Source organism: Lontra canadensis, unplaced genomic scaffold (assembly GCF_010015895.1).
Source record: "Lontra canadensis isolate GAN:19392208 unplaced genomic scaffold, GSC_riverotter_1.0 scaffold111, whole genome shotgun sequence".
Classification (NCBI taxonomy): domain Eukaryota; kingdom Metazoa; phylum Chordata; class Mammalia; order Carnivora; family Mustelidae; genus Lontra; species Lontra canadensis.
This window is the reverse complement of record NW_022631105.1, coordinates 2633513-2651033: the sequence shown is the minus strand read 5'-3', so window position 1 is coordinate 2651033 and position 17521 is coordinate 2633513. Positions and strand designations below refer to the sequence as shown.

Genomic DNA, 17521 nt, shown 5'->3' with positions numbered 1-17521 from the left:
GTCTGGGCGCGGGGAGACTCTTGGTATTTTCTAACTCAACTCGTGGATCGGAACGTGGCTCCCCTCCAAACGCGGCCGGTGACTTGTAGGACCCCAGCCCTGGCCTCGGCCGCCGCGCACGCCCTCCGAAGTCTCGGCTGGGTAGGAGCGCGAGCCGGCCGCGAGTGTCTCCGTGCGCGCCACGGGCGGGCCGAGGGCTGATTGGCGGGGGGAGGGTCCCCGGAGAACCAGTTTGGGATTTGTCGTGAACAGCATGGAGGAGAATGACCCGAAGCCCAGCGAAGCGGCGGCGGCGGAGGGGCAGCGGCAGCCGGAATCCAGCCCCAGCGGCGGCTCGGGCGGCGGCGGCAGCCCGGGCGACGCGGACACTGGCCGCCGGCGGGCTCTGATGCTGCCCGCGATCCTGCAGGCGCCGGGCAACCACCAGCACCCACACCGCATCACCAACTTCTTCATCGACAACATCCTGCGGCCCGAGTTCGGCCGGAGGAAGGACACGGGGACGTGCTGTGCCGGCGCGGGAGGAGGACGAGGCGGTGGAGCCGGCGGGGAAGGCGGCGCGGGCGGCGCGGAAGGCGGCGGCGGCGCGGGCGGCGCCGAGCCCCTCCTGGGGTCTGGCCGAGAGGCCCGGCAGAACGCGCCCAGTGCGCCCGCACCGCTGCCCGGCGGCGGCGGCGGCGGCGGCAGCGGCGACTCTCCGGGCGACGGGGAAGGCGGCTCCAAGGCGCTCTCCCTCCACGGCGGCGCCAAGAAAGGCGGCGACGCCGGGGCCCCCCTGGACGGGACGCTCAAGGCCCGCGCCTTGGGCAGCGGCGACCTGTCGGTGAGCTCGGACTCGGACAGCTCGCAGGCCAGCGCCAACCTGGGCGCGCAGCCCATGCTTTGGCCGGCCTGGGTCTACTGCACGCGCTACTCGGACCGGCCTTCTTCAGGTGAGCCCGTCGTGGGGAGGCCCGCGGGGTTGCGGGGCGGCACTGGCCCGGAAACTTGCCCGGAGGAAGAAGACACCAGGACAGCCCCCCCCCACCCCCAGCACACACAAAGACCCACAAACAGGGACTTTGTGTGCGGCTGACGCTGGCCAGGGCAGCGGCTGAGTAGGAGAGGGGGCTGGACTGAATCGCCGCGGGGTACAGATTGCTTCGAAAAACAGAAGCGACAGGACCGTCCCTCTCTGTCTTGCTTTTGGGGCCACTACCCGAAGTCCCTAATCTGCCACTCTCCTGGCTGGAGTTTATTTGGTGACACTACGGGTGGCTGGAAGACTGGCCTAGAAGCTAGCACTCTTAACCCTTTCTCCGTTCTTCCAACTCAGCCCAAACCCAGGACCCATGTCGGTCCCCGCAGACCTAGACTCCTCCTACGACCCAGTTATCCCAGATGAAGTCAGGGAAAAAAGAGCTAGGTTCCAGGCTCTTCCTTAGACCCCTGGGCCCGAGCTGAGGAGGGAGGAGCAGGGGATAGAGATAGGGAAGGGATGGCAATAGAGGGGCCCTTCGCTCTGATTAGATTATGTTGCCTGATTGCAGGGTAGGGGAGCTCAGCCCCCATCTTGCACACTGCTGGGAGGAGGGAGGCCTGCAGTCCCCCCAAAGAAAGGACCTTCTCCTGGAGGTTTCCTGGGGCAGCTCGCAGGGCAGAAAGAAGCCGATTTCTGCGGGAGGGTGGGTGGAGGGGCCCGCGGGTGTGTGCAGGGGTTCTGGGTATATTTTTCATAGATCTGGATTTTTAAAAGCTAAATGCACATCCATGTAGAAATCATCAGTTACATGAAATGGGGGTCCGCGCTGCAAACCGCCATTAGGAACGGACTCCATTTGTCCCGGAGCTGGTAATCCAGACCCGACCCCGCTGCCCCCCCCAACCCTCAACTGTTTTGTGGGGTTTGTTTACCCAAATCCGAGCACAACTGAGTCTCCCCTTGGCCGCCTTCCCTCAGAAATGTGTGTGTATATTTCTGATGAAATCCACATTTCTCCAGCTAGATCTGAAATTTGCTCCATTGTTCTCGCCTCCCTCCTTTGTTAATATTTAATTAACATATAGACTCACAACGCGGCCAGCGAGGAGCCACGGCCCGGCTTTGTGCGGTGGCAGAGTCCCGGCCGCGCCAGGCCCGGGTGGCCCGAGGGAGCCCCGCAGCCTGGCCGGGCCACAGTCGCTGCTCTTCCTGGACATAAAAACAAAACAAAACAAAACAAAAAAAAAACACCAAACAAAACAAAACAACAGCAACAACAAAAACAAACAAGCAACAACAAAAAAGAAACCCATAAGGTAACGTTTGTGTTTCTTGGCCTTTTAGAAAGAAGAAAGGCGAAGAGTTTTCTTTGCCGATGTTTGCTTCTGTTTCTCAAGTGTGTACGTTTTGAAAGAAAAGGAAAGAGAGCTAAAAATTCTGATCTTAGGGAGATTTCCTTTCCGCAAAATGGTGTGTATCGTTTTACGGGCTGGTTGGTGTGTGCAGGAAGAGTCTGGAGGGTAGGGCGCGTGCTTCCCCGGGACAGTGGAGGCGCAGAACCGGCTCCCGGAGCACGAGGCCACGGTCGGGTCCGCGCCGGTGCGGGGCCTCGCGAGGCCTCCCGGAGCCACCGCTAACCCTTCGAGCGCGCCCCGGCGGCCTCTCGATCAAAGCCCGCCCGCTGGCGCGGAACCCGCGCCCTAGGCGTGTGCGCGGCGGTAGCGGTGGTTGTGTGCGCGCGGGGGTGGCTGTGTGCGCGGGGCCGCGGCTGTGAATGTGGGTCTGCCCCCAAATACAAAAGGCCGGGAGTTTAAGCCGAACGGCCCTTGGAGACCCCTCGCCGGCGCCCACAGCCCCTCTTCCTGAGTTTGCCTCCCCGAGAGCGCACCGCTGGGTCTGCGAACAGGGAGTTCTCTGCGTCCGCTGGGTCTCGGGACCAGCCGGACCCCGCGCCCCCTGCTTTCTTCACTCTCCGGGTTCGGTTCTGGTGCAGCCGGCGGCGTCCGGCGAGATCCCTCCGCCGCTGCTGCGCAGGGTGGCGGGGCTGTCCCCTGGCCCTGCAGCGTGGGCTCCGGCCCTCGGGTGAGACCATGGGGGTTCTGGCAGCTTGAGGGATCCGGCAGGGGTCCAGCCTCCCTGCTGCGGGCCGTCTGGGAAGGAGCTGGGGCCGGAGCTCCCCCAAAGTTGGTTCACTTCCCAGAGTAAGAAACACACACGTGCAGCCCAGCCTTCCCTCCCCTAACGGCTTTTGCCGTCTCTTCCCTCAAAGACACCTTTGTGGGGCTGAATTTCTTGATACCAACAAAAAGAAAGCGCTTGGCCCTCCTCTCTGCTCCCCTCATTCAGGCCTTTTCAGGTGGTGGGGTCCTAGAAGCCTTGCCACCACTGTCCCACAGCAATCTCGAGTGGTGCAGGGGGTGTCCCAGCGGGCGGAGACCCGGGTGGGGGATCAGAATCCTCTGCACAGGGTCAGCTGGGTTCCTCTGCGGCCTCTGGGGAGGCGCCTCCAGTCTGGGGGAACCTGGTCCCCTCTCCTGCCTGGGAGACTTGGTGGGAGGTGAAGGGGGAGCTCTGAGTGGCTCAGTGATCCTTCCCCATCCCGGAAAGGATCCGTGTGCTCCCTCCTCTCCTGGAAGGAAACAATGAACTTGGGCCCACAATGCAGTTTAGGGGAGGCAGAAAGGGGGCTGGGGGGTGGAGGCAGAGCCAAGGCCTCTCCCATTCTCTGGATGCACCTGCCCCCTGACTCCTGCCACCCCTGGCACCTGAGGGTATCCCCTGTGGGCAGCCAGTGGGCATCCTGTCACCATTCTCTGGGCTCCTGCCTCTGCTCTGGCTGCCTCTCCCCTCCCCCAACCTTTCCTCTGGCCTCCCCTGGGCCTCCCTCCCCTTACTCCAGGACAGAGAGGGATAGCAAAGGCCTTGCTAGGAAGTTTGGGGGTTTTTCTTTCCTGCAGGAGTTTTCCTTTTATCTGGAGACCTTTCTTTCTTCTTCTTTTTTTTTAAATTTTAAGTAAACTCTGTGCCCCATGTGTGGCTGGAACTCAGACCCCCAAGATCAAGCCTCGCATGCTCCACCCCACCCCCCCAGCCAGCCAGGTGCCCCGAAGACCTTTCCACTAAGCCTGCCCCTACCCCTACACACCCCCTTACACCTCATGATGTCCGGAGCCTGGCTTTCCAGGGGTGGGTCCTGGAGGTGGCCGACGGAAACCTGAGTCGGCAGACAGGCCTGGAGCCCTCCTAACCCAGTTCTCTGTGCACCGTGCCCGCCCAGGTCCCAGGTCCCGAAAACCAAAGAAGAAGAACCCCAACAAAGAGGACAAGCGGCCCCGCACAGCCTTCACGGCGGAGCAGCTGCAGCGGCTCAAGGCCGAGTTCCAGACCAACAGGTACCTGACGGAGCAGCGGCGCCAGAGCCTGGCGCAGGAGCTCAGCCTCAACGAGTCGCAGATCAAGATCTGGTTCCAGAACAAGCGGGCCAAGATCAAGAAGGCCACGGGCAGCAAGAACACGCTGGCTGTGCACCTCATGGCCCAGGGCCTGTACAACCACTCGACGACCGCCAAGGAGGGCAAGTCGGACAGCGAGTAGGGCGGGCGGGCGCTGGGGCCGGCCTCCGTCGGCGCTAAGCAATGCAATAATGTAAAATCATAAAGGGCCAGTGTATAAAGATTATACCAGCATTAATAGTGAAGATATCGTGCATTAGCTATGGTTCTGCAATATTCTATGTATATATAATTGACAGGTGGTGTAAAATCCAAAATATCTGACTATAAAATATTTTTGAGTTTTCCAGTGTTTATGAGATTATGCTAATTTTATGATTTTTTTTTTTTTTTGCGGAGGGGGCTGCTTAGGGTTTCATCTTTTCTAATCCCCTAGGCTCCGTTGTGGGACTTGGGACACTTTTATTTTTTAATTTCAAAAGAAGAAAAAAATTAAAACAACTTGCTGAAGTCCAAAGATTTTTATTGCTGCATTTCACGGGACTGTGAACCGAATAAATAGCTCCTACTTGGTCTCTGAGTTCTGCCCCTTTGTCTGTGTGGGCCTGGTGAGGACAGCAGGAGGGTCTGCACCCCCGCCTGGCGGCCGGAGGGACACTGGGGTCCTGGGAGGAATGCCGCTGCTTCTTGGCGGTGGGCAGGAGTGCTCTGGGCTCTGCTGCCGGGCCTTCCAGGCCCCCAGCCTCACCAGGCTCCTCTCCTCCTTCCTTCTCTCCTCTTCCTCCTCCTCTTCCCCCTCTTGCTCCTCCTCCCCCTCCTCCCCCTACCTCCTCACCAAGGCCTGGCCAGCACCTCCCTGTGCTTCAGTCCACGTCTGTCTTGCTGTCCCCTATCCAGCCGCCCCGCTGCCACAGCCAGCTCTCTCGCCTCTGGGCACCACTTCAGGGATCCCAGGCCCATAGGCCCAGCATGTGGCCGGTGGTGGCGGAGCCGCCCCTGTCCTGTCCCTCCAGGCCCCAGGACTCTCCTGCCGCCCATCAGCTCCCCCAGGCGCTCCGTGGGCCCCAGAAATGGTGGAGGTCTGCTGCCTCCAGGCAGGCAGAGGGTTTTCCAGACGGAGCTGGTGTTTTCTTCCTTTCTTGTTTTTCTTCCTTTTTTTCTTTTCCTTTTTTTTTTCTTTTTTTAAGTGGCTGCTTCTGCTTTGGAGAGCATTCTTTCAAGGTACATGTGTGTGTGTGTACGTATCTGTGTACCATGTGCACACACGCACAGAAGTGTACGAGTCCACAGTTCCCCAGCATGTGGCTCCCTTGACTTTTAGAGGAACTCAGAATCCTCCAGGATCGAGAGGAAGGAGGAAAATGTGTAAATAATCATTTCTTATCACTTTTTGTCTTTTCTTGTTTTTTTTTTTAATATACATTTTATTTTTGAAGGTGTGGTACAGTGTAAATTAAATATATTCAATATATCCCCACCAAGTACATATATATAAACAAACACATTATCTATATATATAACTCTGCACTGTCTTCTGTTTAGTGTATGGGAAAAGAATCGTGTCCAAATGTCCATCTGCAGCCGGGACAGCCCGGGGGCGGGGGCGGGGGCGGCGAGTGTGTGGGGGGCTGAACCAGACCCACAGCCGAACACCCCCCTCCCAGGACTGAGGGTGAACGTCTCTCTTTGCCTTAAACCTCTTTATTTCACTGCGATAATAGTTTCACTTTGTACATACTAGTGCAAACCTTTTTAAAAAGGAAACTATAAAAAAAAGTTGTAATTTAAAATTTTGTGAATAACCATCTGCTGCTTAGGAAACTCAATGAAATGATATGCCTTTTTAGCAGGAAGCAAAGTTTTTTGGTTTTTATTTTTTTTTTATTTTTAGTTTATAAAACATGTGCATTTTACAGTTCCAGCATCAAATATTTATAATCTTATGAGAAATGAATGTTTCTATTTACAACTGTGGTTATCAGCATTGTGAACATTCCCCTTGCATTTTTTGTGTGTTTAAATTCTTGAAAGTTACATTAAATAAAAAAAAAAACGCTTTATTGTAAAATATTGGATGTCCAAGTTGGCATGACTAGTTTTTCTAAGTGTGTTTCGAAGTCTGGCCCAACCGCTCTGGGCCTCCTCCCCGTGGCGTGAGCCGTGATTGGAGCAGGGGAGCACCTGCCTACCTTTACAGGCAGAGGTGCAAATTAAAAAAAAAAAAAAATGAAGACACTTTGAATATCTCCATGTGTGAGCACAGAAATACCAAAGTAATGTAAGTACACTTCTTTGCCAGAAGGAAGTGTTCAAAAGTATGGTGCCATTTCATTGCATAATTGTTGAAAATCCTACAAAATGCAACAGGTTTCTGTCTCCCCACTGTTGCTACAGGAGGGAGAGAGATGTTGCTCCAGAGGGGGAGGCTCTCCTTTTTCATGTTTTGTTGTTATTTCTACGCCCAAAGCAAAGGACTTGGACACATCCAAAGGCTGAGGTGGGGGAAGGACAGACTGTGTCTGAGCTGACCAGACCACCAGAAGCATCCATCCGGGTAGTGTTCTGGGGAGAGTGGTGACAGCCAGTGTGTCCTGCCAGGACAGCTGAGTGCACAAGGTGTACTCAACTGATCTCTTTCCAAAGTTCCTTGCCATGAAAAAGATTCTTCTTCCAGTGAAAGAAACTCAGAGGTGAGCAAGGATCATTTGCGGCCAAAGGAGATCCGTGTTTTGGGTTCTACATCCGCTTCCCAGATGGGAGCTGGGCCTTTGGGGGCAGGAGAGGGGCTCCTCCCAGGATTTGCAAAGATGCATCAAGCCAGAGAAAGCTGGGGTCTCACCACCGAGGCTCTGGAGCCCTACCTGCCCAGTCTCAGGAGTGCCCCAGGGTCATCGCCAATAGGGTGTGATCAATCAGGAGATCCAGTGTCTCCCCCTTCCCCTACATAATTCTGAGGATTCTTTAAACACAAAATGAAAAGGACGGGGGCAATTTCTATTACCTGATTGGTCACCCTCTCTCTCTCTCTTTTTTTAAAGACAGTACAGCAACATTAAACAATCATTCTTCTTTTTAATCTATTCACAAATCATAACTTTATTGATTGAAAACTGTACATTTTCTAAGGTACAGTTTTCTACTGGTACAATTTTCTAAGGTAATGAGTTCCTTTTTTGTAAAGTAATGAGTTCCCCATCCTCAGAGGAGTGCAAGCAAACATTAAGCCTGCAGCAGCATAGGGAGTTTTTCTTTTCTTTTTTTTCTTTCCTTTTTTTTTTTTTTTTGTCTCTGACAAGGGATTGGACGGAATGAACCCCTAGACCCTCAAAAGGTTGAGATTCTGGTTTTGCTCCTATGTTTATTACATTTTTAAATTCAGTCTAAGTTTGAGGTTCATGAAGAGTCTCTGTTGCCCCAGCCAGCATCACTCTCTCTCTCTCTCTCTCAGTGGCAAGTGGAGACCAGAGCCAGGCCTGCAGGGAAGGCAAGGCCCCTTTCTGAATCCAGAGCCCGGTCCCTTCCTCCTGGACTCAGGGCTCCACTTAACGCACCTTGGATCTGGACCAGGACTGCAGCTTCGAGAGTTGGTGGAGTCTTGGGCTGGACCCCAGCCAGACTGTTGAACCTCCAGAAGGCCAGTTCCATAAATGTTCTTCAGAGGAAGGCAGGGTTGTAAAGGAAGCCCTTGCTCCTTCCAGCCGGAGGGCTGCCATGGCCCAGGCCTGTCTGTGTCCAGGATCCTCCAAAGCCCAGCAAAATCTATGCGGGGCCTGAGAGCCTGGGTGGGGGAGTCCAGGTACCTGTTGCCGCAATCCCCTTCTTGAGCAGTGTTTCCTGCGGGGGGGGGGGGGGGCGGTGCCAGCGAGGCTTAGCAGGGCCCCTTGGGGTTCAGAGGGCCTTCCTCTTCCCACCGCCAAAGTGGTCAGATGAGGGGGGTGCAACTGTCAGGCTGGAGTCAGAATCCGAGGGTCAACGCAGGCCCGAGACTCACCTGGTGTGGACCCGCCATGGGCTTTCTTTAGGGGAAGCTAGGAAGGAGCCACACAGGTGACCTCGTGTGATCTCCAAGAGGACCCCGACTTTGTTGTTGTTGTTTGCTTTCCTTGAGTGAAAAGGTGCAATCGATGGGGGCTTCCGGACGCCCCGGCGCAGGTGTTCGGTGTTCGGGGACATGCGCTCGGCTCCCCGCACACACCCAGACCGTGAAGCGCGCTGTCCGCCGCCCCGCGCTGGCTGGGAGGCCGCGCTCGCTCGCCCTCGCTCGGCTGCAAGTCGTTCCGCTTCCCGATTCCACAGCCGACCTCCGCGGTCTCCGCCTGCCCCGACAGCTCCCCAAGCGTCTGGGGACGTCCCGGCTCCGCCGAAACCCGCCGCTGCCCAGGAGCAGCCGCGGCCCGGAGGCGCATGGACACTGGCGACCAAGGGCCAGAGCGCGGTGCCCACTGCTCTCTGCAGGGCACACCCGCACCCCGATACCCGCGCCACACCCGCACCGCAGCCCCTGCGCCGGGGCCTCGCGGGCCCCCTTCCCGCGCTTCCCCGTGCGCCGAGGCGAGGCCTCCTGCGGGCCTCCAGTAGGGGGGCCTGGAGCGGACCGAGCGGACGGAGGGTTGCGTCCCCGGGACCCCGCGTGCTGGCAGGCGGGGGTGGCCGCTCGCGGGCGGAGACGGGCAAGCGCGTGGGTACGGCCGCCGCCGGGAGCTCTGGCGCGCGTGTCCCTGATCCTGGCGGGAGCGCCCCCCCCAACCAGGCCGCGTGAGCCCTGGAAACACAATTCATGTTGTTACTAATTTCAAATGCTTCATTGTATTTCTGCGGCCCGCCCACAGAAAATAAAAGGCCATTCTTGAAATCGCCTGAAATGTGATAATATTCATTAAAGTGGCTCCTAATTATGAGATTTAATCAAGCGTAGTCCACTGCTGCTCCGTCTCTGGCTAGTGAGGCCAACGATGGTGACCGACGTTACTACTATTGTCTGTTACTATTATTGTCGTTGTTAGTAGCCCGGTGCTCAGGTGCCAGAGTGCCGGCCACATCTTCAGTTTGGGGGTTTGGGGAGCCCCAAGATGGAGGAAGGGGGGGCCAGAACGACTCCGGAGTCCCAGGGAACAGGTGTGGCCCAAGCTTACCGCCCTTGTCGGCCCAGTCCCAGGCCTGAGCGAGGCCTGAGCAACAACTCTGGGTGGAGGTAGGGGGTCCCCAGACTCCTGGGCCCTCCATCTCCCTGAGAGACGCCAGGCTCGGTTTTCTGGGAAGGGGAACCTTAGGTCCAGAGCCTGGGACACCTACCCCCTCTATTGGCTGGCCCCCTTTCAGAACTGAGACCCGCGCTTTGCTCAGAGCAGAAACAAAGAGTAGCCAGATCTGCCTCCCAGGCCGCCTTTTCGGCCCCTCTGCCTGGAAGGCATCCCAGAGAGGCCCTGTCCCAGTCCGCCCAGACCAAGAGGGAAGAAGAGCTGAGGGCCCAGCGGGTTGGCCGAGGCTCCTCCTGTGCAGAGGGGGGTAGGGTGGGACGCGCGGGCGGGAGGGACCCTGGCACAATGGGGTGCTCCGTGGGGTCGAGGAATGGTGGGGATCACTGCGTGCACGGAAGGTCTGGAAGCATCAAGGCGGGCCGCCTCCCGTCCCCATCTGTCGGGCTGCGAAACTTGGCCCTGCGGTCGGTCGGAGCGCGCGCTGCCTGCGGAAGGGGCCGCCCAGCGCCTTTCAGCCGCGCCTTCGGGGTTCTCTCCTCCCGCCAAGTCCTTTGTCTGGAAGGGGACTGTCAGCTCCGCCGTGGTTTGCCTCCTCCTTCCCCCAACCTCTACCCCCTCCGCTAACTGCCCTTTCTTCCTTTCGCTTTTCTCTCCTCCTTGGATGGGTAATCACAGGCTCCAGCTGCCAGGCGCTCTGTGAGGAGTTGCTGCCCCGTTTCTGTGTCTGCGGCCCCTCCCAGCAGCAGACTGGCCGCTTCCCTCCAGCCTCGAGGACCCAGGCCCCTGCCCTCTGGCGTCACTTAGCGGCCAGGGGACGCTGCATTGGACTTTTCCCTTTGGGCCAAAACTTTGTCCTGAGGTTTTTGGTAGCTTTAGTCTCCCACTCCTAGCAACAGAATGTGAGCCCTGGAAACTGGTATTTCTTCCAAATCAGGGAGGGGGTGCGGGGGAGACCAGGCAGAATCATGAAGCTCCAAGGCCAGTACCCCTTTTCTATCACTACAAGTGTCCCCAATAAACCACTTATGCTACAACTCAGAAGTCTCAGAGTATACCTTCCCGTGCAAAAGCATCTGGGGGGGAGTTGGGAAAATCTTGGTCCCTCGAATGCATGATGACCAGGCTGGGTTCCAATGCCTGTTTGTTTGGGGCAAGGCTGAGGCCAGCCAAAGCAGTGGGCTGAGTTTGCTTCCACACTTGGGCTCGGTCAGCTCAGGTTTCAGGGTTTTTTTTTTCCCATGCAAACCCGTAAGGTAGCCGGTCAGCACACAAAGAAGTGCCCCACAGTGAAAGTAAGCTATCCTAACTGCCCCCAGCCCGGCTCAGCCAGCCGTTCATCTCTCCAATAGCAAGAAAGCTGACCTAATGGGCTTCCCCGTAGAGTTTTTCAGGAGGGAAAATGAGCCTAAAGCACCAGGCACAGAACAGGGCTCAGGGCTCCGCAAGTGAGGGGTTGCCTCCCAACTCGGCAATGACCTGTGTCGGGCTCTGCCCCCCACAACCCTGGCGCCTGTTTCTGGTAGAGCGCCTGGCCTTCCTGGCTCCCACCGCCCAACACGGCTTCTACAGAATTTAAAGCAAGGAAAAGAGGAAATCAGGAAATCGTGAGGAGGAGAGACGATCACTGCTGTGGCTCGGACACACGCGCACACACGTCCTCACCGCAGGATGTCCCGCCATGTTTTTCTCGATTACAACATAAGTAAGATGCTGCTCCTGGGTTTTCCACAGAGGCCTGGCCACGTCACACACCACTCCATTTCCCGTTCCCATCCACAGTCGCTGCGCTTGGCGACATCGTCCCACCGCCCTGAACCCGATGTGACTCCAAGCACGGGACGCAGGCAGACTACTGGACAGCGAGACCGGAAGCCAAGCTCCACATTGCACGTGGGCCCCAGCCCGTGTTCATACACCCTGCTGCAGCCCCCGGGTCTCCCCCGCTTCCTCCAAGAGCGAGTGGGCGTCCTGGTGGTCTGATGAGCTGTTGGGTGTGAAGAGTGAAGGGTCTAGGGAACCCTTCTAAATTAATTGCTGTTCCTATAGCTAAAAGCATAACAGGCTTTGATTACATGCTAACCAGAATGAAACATAATCCTGAGTTAATTATGTGGAGATAATTTTATAATTATATCATTCAATTTAAGAAGCAATGTGTTGTTAACCTCCTAATTTTCACAAGAGTGATGATTCAAAATAAAAATAGTCATAAATCTGGACCTTCTGAAAGACCTATCCCTTTGTCTTTCCCAAATGGCAAAGTGGGTATCACCTCAGCCCACCCGCTGACGGTTTACCTGCAGAGACTCCCCCCAGGAGAGTGGAGACCGCTGGAAGCCTCGGACAAAGCAGGCCAGCAGCCCAGCCCAGCGTTTCCCAGGCTGACCTGCTCTCCAGGGCCGAGGAAGCCCATCTGCATTTCTATTCTGTCCTGCTTGTAAGTGGAAGTAACACCCGAGGTCCTGCCGCAGACCCCCACGCCCATGCCTGGTCTGGGAGACACTCCAGCTGGGAGCGCCTGCAGCCTGGGCCTGGGGCTGGGGCTGAGGTGAAGGTCAGCCCCAGCCACCCCTGCAGGTGGTTCATTTCCTCCCCCAAACACTAGTGCTCTCCGAGGGGTGCCCCCGGCAGCCCAGGACAGGACTGGCTGCTCCCGGCTCCCCTCCTCCTCCCTCCCGTTCACCCCCCACCCTCAGCCGTTGGGGCGAAGCTCTGGTTGGGAGGGGGGCCGAGGCCGTCTAAGAGGTGCCCCACTGGGATCCACTGGAGCCCCGTTCTGCCCGACAGCTGGCCCTTTCCAGCGGTTCCGGGGAATCTGCAAAGAGCTGGAGGGTCAGGATGTCGGGTCTGGGCGAGAGCGAAATTGTCTGGTTCTTGCGAGGCGATCAAAGGTCAGCCAGACTCACTCCCGGGCACCGGGAGCCCCGCATCTACTGTGGCCGGCTGCACGCTGCCTCGAAGGGGGCGGCAGGACCGCGGATGACCCCCTGGCGGGGAGGGGGGCGGCTTCGACGCAGCCACGGGAGCGCGCCCCGAGGGTCGGAGCCCCAGCGCGTCCGAGGAGGGTCAGCGCCGCAGCCGCGAGCCCACACCCCGAGCCCAGCGCGGGCGTGACGGCGGCCTTCGTGCCCCGCGCGGAGAGGGCATCGGGGCGCAGCGCGGGGTGGGCCGGGGCTCCCGTTTCCACGCAGGTAGAAGCGTCCGGCGGGGGCGCCCAGGGCACCTTGAGGCTCACGGCCCCTCCCCTCCCCCTCCATGGGTATCTCATTCGCACCTTTTTTTTTTCTAAATGCTTCCTGGTCTAACTTGAATATGCAATGAGGCGCCAGAGCTTTGTGGCGGAAATATAATTAAACTGGTGAAAGATGTAAAAGATGAAGAATGAGGATGACATCAGGCCGATTTCACACTTGGCAGTCGGATAGCTGGGCCCAAGCCGCGCTCTTGCCACGCAAGGCAGATCAAAGTACCCTGCCCTGGCTAAAAAGGCAAAAGGAGACTTAAGTATGCTAATCCCCAGGACAAATATATTTTAATCTTGTTAGAATACAAGTTAATGCCGCAGCTCAGTGGCTGAACTTGGTCAGACGGTGGAGATCCATTTTTATTTTAGTTATGAATGAGGTAGACCTCCTGGTGTATTCATAGGTAGTGAAAGTAAATGTGCAAAACGAGCCCCTCTTTGGGCTGGGTCCCCTCACCTAGAGCTTGCTTTGCTGGGGCGGGGGGATTCCGGAGGCTCCTGGGATGGGATGACCCCTGACACCATTCATCTCTCCCCATGTCTCCCTCTCTCTGCACAGGATCCTGACGGCCGAGGAGGAAACTCAGCTCATTTGGCACAGAAGAAACAGGGAAACTCTGAAATTAATTAAAAGATTCTCCAAAGCAATCTGTTTCCCTTTAGGCCTGAGGTTTGACAACCAAACCAATTCCTTTCTATCAGCCCCCTCACTTTAATTTTTACAATGTCAATTTTCATTACTATTAATTATTTGCTGAGCTCCAACTGTATATTCAGGATTGCCCTGATTAGTAGGAAGCTCGCAGGTTCTTGCGAGTTTCAATTCCTATTAGATGTGAAGGTGTAAGTCGGGCTTGTATGCAGATGGAGGTCATTAGTTACAGAGAGAGGAGGGAAAACTCAGTCCATCGCACTCCCCTGCAAATACAGCCATTATGGTAAAATGGCACATGAAATCGCAGGTGTGTCTGTACGTCCGTGTGTGAGCGTGTGAGGGTGCGAGCCCGGGAGCTAGGGTGCGCCCACTTGACGGGGAGGTTGCAGGAGGCAAGCTGGCCCCAGAAATATTGCTGATGGCAGCCATCTAAAAGGTAATTTCTGTCTTGCTGCTCTAGTGTGTGTTAGAATTCCCTCTGCCTCAGGCATAAAACCTGACTCCCCCTCAAGCCAGCCGCACATCCCCGCATTCCAGAGACCTGCCTCTGCTGTCCTCAGCTCCCACCGACCCAGGGTCCCCCCCAGGAGGGGTGGGGAGGCGTTGGGCAGTGGGGGAGGGGAGACCCCCAGCTACCCCCTCCCCCTCCCAGGCGCGCCCCGGTTTCCAGGACTTGGGAATGTCAGTCTGCCCTAATCCTCTCAAGTCTCCCTCAAGTTTTGAAGGGGCCGCCAGGGTGCGGTGCTCGCTGTACCCACACAGCGGGGTCCACCCCCCAGCAGGGGAAGCCAGGCCCAGGAGCTCCGAGGCCAGCAGCCAGGCCCTCAGAAGAAAGCGGTCCTGGGATGCTCTGGACTCTGTGCCTTTCAGGGTTTGTCTTACGAGCCATTCTAGCCCTTCCTTTGTGCGTCTCTTGCCAGCAGCCTGGCCCACGGACATGGAGCCGGCTATGCCCTTCTGTCTTAAAGAAGAACACGGCCTAACGCGGGTGGGGTCCCTACTCTGCACCGCTTTCTAAGGCCAGGGTAATGAAGAACCACACACGGGGGGCCTCAAACAGCAGGAAGTTGTTGGCTTACCTCTGGGCACCAGAAGTCAGGAAGCAAGACACCAGCGGTGTGGGTTCCTGCTGGGGCTCCGAGGGTGACGCTGTCCCACACACATCCCCCACCCCAGGCCCCTGGCTCTGGTCATCTGTGCTTGACAGTCCCTTCCTCTGTCTTCACGGGCCTGCTCTCTGTGGGGGTGTCTGCGTCCCCATTCCTCCTTTTCCTAAGATACCAGTTACGCTCAGCTGAGGGCCCACCCATCCCTTGATTCCATGGGAAGTCTTTGTTTCCAAATAAGTCCACATTCCCAGGTTCACGCGTGGACCTGGATCTGGGGACACGTGACTGCAGCCGGGACAGCCACGGCTTGGCATGCAGTGTAGACTGTCGCAAACTCCTCTGGCATCAAGCCCCGTACCATGGACTCTGTTCTCATTCCCAGTTTCGGGTGCAGCCACTGCAAGTGAGATCTTCCTGAAGACCGAGTGTGCCTGGGTCTGCGCGAGCCTTTGTTCTCCATGTGGCACAGCCTTTCAGCTTCCTCTGCTGGGCTGGGGCCTTGCTGATACCAGCCCTGACTTAGCAGGGGCCTGGCCAGCCCGTGTCCGTGTGACCCAGTAAAACATCGTCCCTCCCATGACACGGTTCATGGGAACAGGCTGCGTCAGAGGCCGAGCACAAGGTCGCTAGGCGGTGATGACCCCTGGCCCTGTGCCTTGTTTTCCTTACCTGAAACCAGAGAGAGGGTCCTGAGTGGGCTCTCTGGCGGCTTAGCATGAGGCACAAGGGCTCAGGCCTGGCACAGGGTGGTCACGCTCTGGGAGACGTCAGCTCCGATTAGGACCCAAGCCTCCTGCCCCTTTTGCCAAGGTTGCCTGGAATGCTTGTGTTGTGAAAGTGTGGGATGACGACCCCTGCGTGCTGCCTCTGCGTCTCTGTTTCAGGTCAGTCTCTCCCCGTCCCCCACCCTTCCCGGCCCTGCCGGCCACAGATGTTGAGGAACACAAGTCCGGGGACCAGACAGACCTGTCTGTGAACTTAGGCGTCCCCGGCCACGTCCCTTGTATGCTCTGGGCCCTGCTTTCCTCAAAACAGAGAGAATTCTACGCCCCTCGGGGGTCGTTGCATTCTGCATGGAGGGGGCTCCCCAGAGAGGCCCCCGGCGCTCTGACCGAGGCTGGCCCTCCCGTGGCACTCCTCGCACCCTCAGAACACTTGCTACTGGGTGTCTCCCTGGCTTCCCGTGGGAGCGGGTCCCGTTCCCGCAGAGCAGACCCAGGAAGTGCGGGGTCTTCCCTGGGGGGTCATGTGTCTCGGGCCAGAGCAGGGCAGGCAGCAGAGCCTGTGCTTAGGCCGCTAAGTGGACGCTAGAGGCTCTGTGGGACAGAAGGAGCGTTAGGTGGAGACCCGTGTCCCACTCTTTCTCCCACGCCCGTCCACTGTCTGGGGCAGTCACGCCCCTGGTCAGAGGCTCTGCCCAGCTCCCATCTTCCGGCCGCTTTGGGCTTGCCGAGCGCTGACCCTGACCGCCGAGGGCAGGAAGAACAGGCACTCGTTGCACGTTTCTGCGCGCTAGGTGTCAGACGAGCTCGCCTCCGTGGGTGAGCCCTGTTACTAACGAGGTTCTAGCAGGGCCCAGGGAGAGTACGAGACTCCTGGAAGGACCACCCCGGGACCTGGCAGACCTGAGATTTCCTTCTAGGAGGGCGTGGCTAATCCCAAGGAGTCCCTTGCTGGGACGGGTACTCAGCGTCAGGACAGACATCAGGCAGGGGACTGGGGCAGAGACGTGGCGCTCCCCGAACAGTCCACGTGCACCTGTGTGCTCCCCAGCCTTCCTGGCAGTCAGCTGGGGACACCAGATTAGCCCTGACCAATGATCTTGGGGACAAAGTGGCTCCCTGGGACCCTTGGGTCTGAGGCTACTAAAAGCAGGTGTGAGTTCCCCACGTTCTCCCTCTCCTGCCTTCACAGCTCCGGACACTCAGGTTAGGTGGCAACGTCACGGAGCACAGAGGCCCACGTCTGCCTGGGTCCCTCCATGGCTGTGTGGAGCCGAGCTGCCAAGCCACGTGGGACATGCAGCGGTGGACTCAGCCGACCATGAGATGCCCAGATTTGCCAGCAGGCCCCGGCCCCAGAGGGCCTCCCTGAACCCTGGACTCTGGGCCCAGCCTGTCCTGAGGGAAGCCGGACGGTCTCCCTGCCCCTGACCGTCCAGCCCTGTGTCTTCACTCTCCTCTCCCCATTGGCACCTCCAGGCATCTGGACCCAGACAGAAGCCCCAGGCTCGCACACTGCGCCCAAATCACCCCCATTGTCATACACACTTAGTGTGTGGCTACGTGGGGATTCGCTGACTGGGGAGGGAAAGAACGGGGTTCAGGAGGATGTGGCATCTTCCATGGGGGGTCAGGTGTGCGTCAGTGGCTCTGTGAGAAGCCCTGGATGCGCCCCAGGCCTCCCCACCGCCCGGGGCCGCCCTGGGATGTGATGGGCTATTTCGGTGTTCGACACCTTCTGGTAATCCACTCAGGATGATCAAAGTTCAGGGCTGACGAGTTTGGTAGTACTCCTCCGTCCAGCCCTCTTTCTTGATGATCCTGGGTGACACTTGTCTAACTCAGATAAACTGACATTTTCATTTCTATTTACCTTAGCAGGAGGAAAACCACACGTTATTGGCTGTGTGTCTCATATGACCCCCTCCACCCAAAATCATAGTGCTTCTACACTACTGAAAACAGAGCGGCGAGGTGGGCTTTTTCCTTGCCTTTCAGAGAGTAGCCACTGACCTACATTGGAGTTTCCTGTCATTTGCTAAGATAAAGGCAGAATCGGTCCAGAACCACCCTGTCCTGGGCCCACTCTGGGTCCCTCAGACCTTGTTTGGGGTGAAGGGTGCGTGTGGGGAGGGGAGCACTAGGGAAAATGTGACTGTGTCTCAGCCAGCAGCTTGGGA

At 57.6% G+C, this 17521-nt stretch overlaps 1 protein-coding gene across 1 annotated transcript; it reads left to right on the top strand.

The window, feature by feature from the left end:
* The first annotated feature begins 18 nt into the window (after nucleotides 1–18).
* Nucleotides 19–5043, top strand: EN2 (engrailed homeobox 2). Its single transcript, XM_032840186.1, has 2 exons — nucleotides 19–932; nucleotides 4239–5043. Exons 1-2 carry the CDS (start codon nucleotides 254–256, stop codon nucleotides 4553–4555), a joined length of 996 nt encoding a protein of 331 aa, XP_032696077.1. The 5' UTR covers nucleotides 19–253; the 3' UTR covers nucleotides 4556–5043.
* Nucleotides 5044–17521: the final 12478 nt, after the last annotated feature.